The 9,923-nt window shown below is 41.9% G+C and overlaps 1 protein-coding gene across 1 annotated transcript; it reads left to right on the top strand.

The window, feature by feature from the left end:
* The first annotated feature begins 1,978 nt into the window (after positions 1-1,978).
* Positions 1,979-3,222, top strand: LOC125524664 (obtusifoliol 14-alpha demethylase-like). Its single transcript, XM_048689696.1, has one exon. The coding sequence runs from the start codon at positions 2,031-2,033 to the stop codon at positions 2,976-2,978; it is 948 nt and encodes a 315-aa protein (XP_048545653.1). The 5' UTR covers positions 1,979-2,030; the 3' UTR covers positions 2,979-3,222.
* The last annotated feature ends 6,701 nt before the right edge of the window (positions 3,223-9,923 follow it).

Below are 9,923 nucleotides of genomic sequence, written 5' to 3'. Positions count from 1 at the left end.
TGTCTCTTGTGTTTCAGGGAAGTAGCAAAATTGTTCCACAAAAGTGGAAGCTTGGCAATGATGCCTCCGGCAATAAATTTGTCCGGCAACACACACTTGAAGTACTCAAGTTCTTTTGCGAGCGACTGTATCTCATGAGCCTGCTGTACAACAGGGCGCTCATCAGTCATCTTGTAGTCATAGAATTGCTTCATGACGTACAACTCGCTGTCGGCGTCCGAGGCACCAAACTTGGCCTCGAGCGCAGCCCACATGTCCTTGCCGTTGTCAAACGACATATACGAATCCACAATGGAGTCATCAAGAACACTCAGAAGAGCGCCTTTAAAGAGGGTATCGATCTTCTCAAAAGCTTCCAGCTGTGCTGGATTAAGATCGCCCTCAGGCTTGCCCTTGGTGGCATCATAGCAGCCCATGGTCTGAAACCAGTAGACTGCTCTCGTGCGCCACCTCTTATATTGCGCCCCCTTAAAGGCAGGCGGTTTCAGATGCGCAGCAAAACCACTCGGAGTAAATTGCCTATAATCAAGTTTTTGGATTGTTGGAAATATGAGCAAATTACTACGAGATTTAATCTGAGTAAACAGAATATAAATCATGACCACAGCAGCAGAGATTAAACTAATCATGTGAACTAGCATAGCAGATGAACATATCACATCTAGGGCACATACTAGAAACATGAATTCTACCACGATCTCGAATAGGAAGGATAGAATCACATACGGTGCAGCGGGTGCAGCACCGCCAGCGTTGATGTTGTCGCCCATGTCGTCGAGGATGAGGTTGCCGCGGTCGGGGAAGAAGTCGTCGTTCACGAAGTCGTCGCTGCCAGCAGTCGCGCGAGTGCGCTCCCCAAAAACCTGATCGCCCCTCTCCCGTACAGGATCACGAGAGGCGGGGTTCCGGAGGCCTGCTGTCCCTCCTCGCGGTGCACGACGGAAGGAGGGATGGAGAAGACTAGCTTGGCGGCGCAATGATCTGGAACGGTGATGAGAAACCATACGAAGCGGCGGCTAGGGTAGACGTCTGCCTGACTATATATTGCGGGCCGGGTAGGTCGTGGGAGTAAACCCCACGTCCGAGTCGTCACGATCCAAAAGAATCGGAAACGGTTCAGTAATTAACGCGTCCGTTAATTATTAATTAATGACTCATTAGTTTTCCCATGCAGCAAAAATATAGACAACGTGCATAGCTCTGTCCTCAGCTCGGCTCAATCCCGCAACCCGCGGCGCGTCGTGACGAGGCATGGCGAGGCGGGCGAGGAGGAGGAGCGCGCGTGTAGGTCTCCTCTTCTGATGCTCATACAAGTGGTAGAAGAGCTCACCTTATAAATAGGTGCAACTCTCTCTCAACTTCCAAGGTGGGACTAAACTTTAGCCTCACTCACTCCACTCACATGTGTGCATGAATGGGCCAAGAGAATTTCAGAATTTTAGTTGGGCTTTGGGCCAAAGGCCTACTAGCAAAATTCCAACAGTTTCACTGTCAACATATTTGCCTACATTTCTATCCAAGGGCCTATCTGCCGTGATTCAAGACCTACACACAAAGATGGGTAGTGTGTCCACAATAAGTCTTTTTGGGCTGAAGAAGGTGACCTTCCTGGTTGGCCCAGAGGTCACATCCCATTTCTTCCAAGGCTCAGAATCAGAGATCAGGCAGTCCGATATCTACAAAGTCACGGTGCCTGTTTTTGGCCGAGGGGTTTTGTACGATGTGGACTTGGCTACTAGGAGCAGGCAGATTAGCTTTTGCCTCGATTCGATAAAGCCAATGAACTTGAGAGGCCATGTTGATTCCATGGTTAAGGAAGTGGAGGTAAGCAACATATATCTGCTATCATCCTACTCTTCATCATTTTTTCATGTCATTATCATTTGGTGGTCCTTTTTTCTCTATTTCATGTGATCACACTCCTTTGTTTTATCATTTCCTTCTAGGGGGTGTCTTATCTCAAAATAAAATTTGTGCAGGACTACTTCACAAAATGGGGGCAGCATGGTGTCGTTGACATAAAGCATGAGATGGGGAACCTGATCTTGCTGATCGCAAATCGATGCTTGCTTGGAAAACAGTTCCGAGAGAATATGTTTGAAGAAGTATCCACACTCGCCCATGATATTTTTGATAATGGCTTCCACTTGATCAGCCTCTTCTTCCCATATCTCCCTATCCCACCACACCATCGTCGTGACAAAGCTCGTGCTAAGCTGGGAGAGATGATCCATGAGGTCGTGAGATCACGTAGGAGTTCAGGCCAGGCTGAGAATGATGTGCTACAGAAATTTGTAGACTCCAAATACATCAATGGCCGCTCCATGACTGAGAATGAGATCGCGGGGCTGCTCATTTGTATGATGTTTGCAGCACAACACACGAGCTCCGCCACCAGTACCTGGACAGGAGCTTGTCTGCTCAGTCATGAAGAAAGCTACTTGGCTGCTGCTATCGAAGAGCAGAAACGGATCATGGAACGTCATGGGGAACATATAGACTACACCATCTTGCAAGAGATGGGAACCTTGCATTGCTGCATCAAAGAGGCACTGAGGTTGCACTCTCGAGCAATTCTGCTGATCCGCCATGCAAGCAAGAGCTTCAGTGTGCAAACAAGAGAAGGCAATAGAATTGATATCCCTCAAGGACATACCTTAGCAACCTGCACTACAGTTAGCAGCAAGCTACCATACATCTATAAGGATCCGGATGTATATGATCCAAGTAGGTTTGGTCCAGGGAGAGAGGAAGACAAAGTTGGTGGCAAGTTCTCTTATACACCATTTAGCGCTGGGAGGCACTTCTGCTTGGGAGAGGATTTTGCTTACACGCAAATTAAGGTGATATGGAGCCATTTGCTGAGGAACTTTGAGCTCGAATTGATCTCCCCTTTCCCGAAGGAGGAATGGGACAAATTCATTCCAGGGCCTAAAGGTAAAGTGATGGTTAGTTACAAGAGACGAAGAATCATGTGATTAGCATCTATTGAAGAACTTTGTGAGGATGTGTTCTTATGTGGTGGATCAGGTAAACTGTTAAGTGTGTAATTTGAGGAGAGAATAAATGTATGTGCAGTTGGGAATATTGGTAAAATATGTATTTCAAAAGATAGTGTGTAGTTTGAAGGGAGAATAATGGGTATGTACGTTTGGGACTATAGGTAAAATATGTACTTCAAAAGATTGTGTGTAATTTGAAGGGAGAATAAAGAGTGTACATTTGGGACTATATGTTAAATATTTATTTCAAAGAAGAATAGTGTATGTCTACGTGTGTGCACTATGAGAATAAGATATTGTCCCGAGTGTCGAAAACATTTTGAAAAAATGCCAACACACATGGGTAATACATTTCCTGAGTGTTAAACTTACACATGAAAATCCGGTCAGCAAAAAACCCTTTATTGACTGTTTGAAAACATATTAACCGTAGAGTTATACGTGCAGTGTGTGAACTCTCAATAATTGGTCTCGAGGAACAACTTTTAACAGAATACAATAGACATTGGCGTGGCTTTTCCAATTGTACTTTTCATAACAAAATACTAGACTTAGCTGCCAGGTGCGCCCAAGCGAAGCTGGATCATTTTGTTGGCTACCAATCAGGAAAGTGTCAAACATGGAATCATCCCAATTATTGCTTGAGTTCATATGGTACATTTCATGGAAAATTAGGTCTTTGCCACTATCTTGTGATATTTGGTGCCTGCCACTAAATCTGTTGAAGTTTCGATTGTGTCACCAATGCTATGGAAGAAATTGGGCAGAAGCCACTTCTTGATGTTTGCTCAAGTTACCGTATGTTCTGCCATCATTGGCGCCCCCTTTAATTCATCTATTATTATATGGGACCGACCACCCTTCCATTCGCTATGGTCCCATTACTTTTCAACGTCATCAATAACTTACAAGAGGCCAACATGTAGCACTTGAGTCAAATGCTACACCCCCTTCTTATCCGACCACCGTTGCGTAAATTGTCACGCATTGTCCTGTCCCCTAGACACACATACCCTTTTCTACCCCTTCCATTGGAATGCGCCGCTCGCATTTATTTAAATAGGAGTTGCCCCCACAACCATAGCTACCATACTCACCTATACTACTTAGGGAAGCGCTAGGCATCAGACTACTGCAAATTTGCACCTATCAGACTAGTCCATAGCCATTGGATAGGAGAGTGTTGGAGCGTTGGATTAGAATGCCGTGTTACGTTGCAGTTTCCACCTGATTAGGAAATAAGTCCTTGATTGATTTTATCACTTTCCTTATTAATTGCTTCAAAAAAAATACACTCTAATTAAATGCTCCCAAAAAAATCCGCCCTAATTAACTCCTCCAAGATCCGTTTTATGTTCCCAAATATAGATTCTAGTTTGTTTGTTATTTCTTACAACTGGACGTTTGAAGCAAAACATTGGAGCTTAGGCTATTCAAAATTTGAGTGCTTGAAGCACAGTACACCAATATTAGAAGCATAATTGATTAATGTACAACGAGAAGTGTATCCATCCATGTACCGAAAAAGGCTTTCGCCCCGCTTTATAAATAAAGCAACCACCAAGCAAAGAGTAACGGACAACAACGGGACACACAACACACCCACACAACGCCACCGCAGACAGGGTCTAGCACTCACACAAAGACACACAGATCTTGGAATTATTATGTGATCAAATGGTCAAAATGTTAATTACCATAAGTTAATATGGGCCTATTAATTAATTTCGGGATTAATACCAATTAAATGGCAATTAACAATTGGACCCGTGATTGGGGGCCGAATTTATGTTAATGTGGTTAAGGTCCCACAGTCAAAGTCAGCGCATTATATAAGGGAGCAGATGCACGTAAACATGAATCCATCACATTAGTCACCGTCTTCTCCCAGAATCGCTCATTTTCCAATCAGGAGAGCGCGGCTCATTGACGTGAAGGCCTTGTCGTTTTTCCGGCGAAGTGCTGGAGACGCTGCTGCAATCCGTCATTAACTTCAGACTCTAATTTCTCTGCCGAGATGGCCTCTCCAAACGGAGGTATAATTATCTATTGTCCACTAAATTCCGCATCAGATCAAATTGTGTTCATGTGTATTAGATAAGATCCATTAGCACTTATATAATCTCAGCAATTAGTCTATCATTTAGTATCAGTAGCAAGGTTAGATCTAATTGCATGAACCTGTTTGAGAATTAGCAGTAGATTAATCTGTCTTGGTATAACTTGCCTAAAAAAATCGCGCGTGAAGGTGTGGTACGTGCGCATCAGGGATCACGTGCTTCAGCCAGCATCAGTGGCGCCGTAAGTCTTGCCTCGCGCACGCATCCTACCGGTGTCATCGCTCGTCAGTTCCGAGCGCCGCCGTCTTCTCGTTTTTGCTGACGCGACTCGCCTCATGGTGGTGCTTCCTCCGCTGCGCGCATCAGGTGGTCAGGCGAGCGCATCGCAACGTGCTGCCGCCACCGCGTGCATCAAGAGCCACGCGAGCGCCGCATGCCACCATCGCCGCCGCCGCCGTCTGCATTAGTCGCCGTGCACATCATGCCGAGTCTCGACGACGCACGCATCAGGGCGATGCTCTGGTTGCCGTGCGCGTCGTGGGGACGTACTAGCACAGGACGCGGCGTATCATCACCTTCCCCGCATAGCCGGCTCTTTTCCGTAACTGTCGCGTCGCTTGATTGATTTTTCCTGATGGTAGCGGCGACGGAGCAGGGAGCTGGTTTGGTCGATTAGGGATTCGGCCTTGCACTCGTAACTTTTTCTTTTTCGAGACAATGCACTCCTCATAACTGACTAGGCTGCGACTAATTTGGCCGGGCGTCAAGATGGGTCTTACTTATTCTTGGGCCGCACAGGAGCATTTTTGGTTAATAACTAGCGATGGCAGGCAGCATCAGAGTTGCAAAGTAATCTAGTACTAGCACGTGCAGCTTATTTAGTTTTAATTCCTCAGGTTCCTGGTACTTACAGGAAGAGTACATGCCAAGCTTTTAAATTCTGTTGTTATTTTCAAACAGTAGATGGCTGTTTAAACATTTGTATGATTCAGTATATTTCATGAGTATTTTTTCTTCTTCTTCCGGGTGTTGCATCATACAAATTAGAGCCTTAGCCTTTGCACCTGCTGTATATTTCATAGGTTACATGTGCATTAGTTCTGTTTGCTGCCGGTCATCAATTAGTTGCTAGTGTTTTAGTTAGGCAGCAGCGCATGATTCCTGCACTGCCGTCTCCTGTTCACAAGTTAATCCTACGATGTGCATTCTTATTTAATTCTGCTAACTAAATTGCACGGTTGATTATTATTATTTTTACGTGCATTTCAGTCGTTATTCATGAGCATTAAGTGTTGAATTAGAATGGAACCAACAGGAAATTTTGGTTTAACACTGCTATATATTCTCACGATAATTGTGATAATTAATTTTAGTACTACATGGTTACATACTGACCAACGTTGTATGTGATCATGATTATTTTTGGACCTTTTATCTAAGGCTACTATATATCTTGGGATAATTGCAATAATTAATTTTTTGACGCATGATTATATTCTGACCAAAGTTGATTATGATCATGATTATTAGAATTAATTTCCCAATAAAGATATTTCACTTGTTCCTTTTTTCGTTACTGCCCAATGGTGTTGCGAATTAGGATTTATTTTATTTTTGGCATGTATTAATCAGACTAATGCAAATAATATGCAATAAGTTACAATTTGATATGGATGTTATTTTCAGAATTTTTAGTTCTAATATCCATGTTATTTTACCCTTTAATTCAGCCTTCAACCCGTTAGCTGTTTTTGGGCATGTCAGTGGAATTGAGCATCTCAATGAAACTAATTTTGCTTCCTGGAAGGAGCATATTCTGAATGCCCTTGTGATCATGGACCTTGACTGCGCACTTAGAGAAAAAGTTCCTAGTCCTCCGCCCTCTAATGATGAAAACCTTCTTGAGAAAAGTAAAGTTTATGAGGCTAATAAGGAGAAATGGGAGTGCTCCAACCGCATGTCTGTCAAGCTCATGAAAAGCACAATAACTTATGGGATCAGGGAAGCAATTCCTGACTCTGTGTGTGCTAAAACTTACCTGTCATTAGTGGAGGAGCAATTCAAAAAATCCTCAAAAGTATATGCCAGCACATTGATAATGGAAATACTCACCACTAAGTATGACGGTGTAAGCGGCATTAGGAAACGTATCATAACTATGAACGATATGGCCGCGAAATTAGAGGGCATAGGCATTGAGATTTCTGAGGGCATTTTGGTAGACTTCATTATGAATTCCCTTCCTGTGGAGTATGGTCCATTTATGATCAATTATATCACACGAAAGGAGAAGTGGACCATGAGTGAGCTCATAGCTATGTGTGTTCAAGAAGAAGACCATCTCATGGGCATGGTATGAAAGTGTTGCCATAAGAATATTGCTAATAAGGGTAATGACATAATTTCTTACATTTATGAATCATTAGTGTACTTATATTCCCATAAATAATGTTGAGTTGACTCAGGTGCCACTTGCACAATTCGAACTCATTTCAGGGATTCCATTTTATGAGGACACTCCAAAAGGATGGATTGAAGTCTTAGATTTTTCCAGCTGGACTGATGTTCAAGCATTGGATTTATCCTTAAGCGTTGGAGATTTGTTCATCCTCCATCTTAATAATATACTGATATTTTCCTAGCATAAAGAGGGACCTTATTTTGTTTCTCTATTAGATGATGGATTTAAAACAAATATCATGTTATTAAGAGTTGTCATGACAGTTCTGGTTGTGATGTCTCTTGTGAATCCTTGAATGTTTATTATGAGTTTCATATCTAATCAAAATGATGTTACTATCATTTAAGCCATGTTTTGAAGGGGAGAAATGATCATTAAGAGTTGCCATGATGTTTTTGATTGCAATGTCTGATCATTAAGAGTTGTCATGATGGTTTTGATTGCTGTGTCTCTTGTGAATCCTTGAATGTGTATTATGAGTGCTCATTGAAATGATGACACTACCATTTAAGACATATTTCGAAGGGGAGAAATGAACACTCTCATTAAGTAAGAGACACCTTCATTTCATCTACTTGGCTTATCTGATTTACGTGAAACTATTAGTTATATTGAGGGAAATAAGTAAAGAAAACCAATAAATGAGTTTTTCCATAGTACTCGGGATATGGAATTAATACGCATAAAAAAATGTGGTCCAGTTCCTACCACTTATAAGTGTTTTACACTTTCATTACCTTCACCCATAAATTATTTGCATTGGCCCATTTTCCAGAAGAACAAAGTTTTTTTGTGTGTGTATGTTACTGTCGCCCAATATTCACTGGTGTTAAACACTCTAATTCTTTGTAGAATGTCTGCATCAGTGGGAGCTATATACAACATTTGTACTTTATGGTACGATACATATAAAATTAGTTTTCCACTACTGAGCCTACTGTCTAAGGTGACAATGCAATTTTTGATTTTAGCTATGTTGTGATACAACCATGCAAGCCTTGTGCCTTAACAATTTTGTCTGGACTTTGGTACACTACATATATAATATTTTTGTGCGATAAGAAATCCGCACATTAGTTCACGAGTAACAACAATTAAGTGAGTATCATGTTGTGAAATATATTGTCCAAGACCAAATATTGAATTCAGCATATATGTACTAAGTGCATGATAGCTGATCCCCTAACTAAAGGCTTACCATTAATTTTGCTAGCATAAGTATAACTCAAGGCCTCTAATTGTTGGGACAATTATATAAATGAGATTTTGATCTGGACAATAAGAAAGTTTGTTTCACTCAATAAGTGCACATGATGATTAATAAAGAAACAAACTACTAGGACCATAAGTAGGGAGTATGCCTGCATGTACATACAAACTCCCAACCATGAATAATTATCTGTGTCAAGATGGAGTATTATGCTATAGGTAATGGGGTTCCAGTAATAACTATTCGATTACTGTGAATACATTACCTTGGTATGGTATTTTTGTCGAGATATGGACTAATGATGATTAACCATTCGATCAAGTGGGAGAATGTTGGAATTATTATGTGATCAAATGGTCAAAATGTTAATTACCATAAGTTAATATGGGCCTATTAATTAATTTCGGGATTAATACCAATTAAATGGCAATTAACAATTGGACCCGTGATTGGGGGCCGAATTTATGTTAATGTGGTTAAGGTCCCACAGTCAAAGTCAGCGCATTATATAAGGGAGCAGATGCACGTAAACATGAGCCCATCACATTAGTCATCGTCTTCTCCCAGAATCGCTCCTTTTCCAATCAGGAGAGCGCGGCTCATTGACGTGAAGGCCTTGCCGTTTCTCCGGCGAAGTGCTGGAGACGTTGCTGCAATCCGTCATCAACTTCAGACTGTAATTTCTCTGCCGATATGGCCTCTCCAAACAGAGGTATAATTATCTATTGTCCACTAAATTCCGCATCAGATCAAATTGTGTTCATGTGTATTAGATAAGATCCATTAGCACTTGTATAATCTCAGCAATTAGTCTATCAACAGAGACCCAAGTTCTGCTGTGAGCACAGCATAACAACCCAACATAAGTATCTAGCCATGTATGAAGCGTGATGCACCACCATTGTAGGAAGCATGATTAGAGTGTAAGAAAAACTTTGTGCCTTATCTTCTCATACTCGTTGTTTCCGCCGTGTGCTCCTATTCCATATGTGCTTCTTATGCGTGATATTATTTGGGCGTGGAAGCACTTGTGTGGTGGTGAGCTAGGTAGGAAGCACATATTGTGATAGGTGGAAACATGGTTTACTAAATTGAAAGCATATATTGAACGGTGTACATAAAGCACTTCTGTGGTAGTAAGGACTAGGAATTGAACCATTCATTCTGTTCCGTGCTTCCATTTTAATCAC

Source organism: Triticum urartu, chromosome 7, assembly GCF_003073215.2.
Source record: "Triticum urartu cultivar G1812 chromosome 7, Tu2.1, whole genome shotgun sequence".
Lineage (NCBI taxonomy): Eukaryota > Viridiplantae > Streptophyta > Magnoliopsida > Poales > Poaceae > Triticum > Triticum urartu.
This window is presented reverse-complemented; position numbering and strand designations above follow the sequence as displayed.

What these genes read in the sequence shown, in the direction of transcription:
- LOC125524664 (XM_048689696.1), top strand. Translation starts at nt 2,031, where the DNA reads ATGGGGAACCTGATCTTGCTGATCGCAAATCGATGCTTGCTTGGAAAA.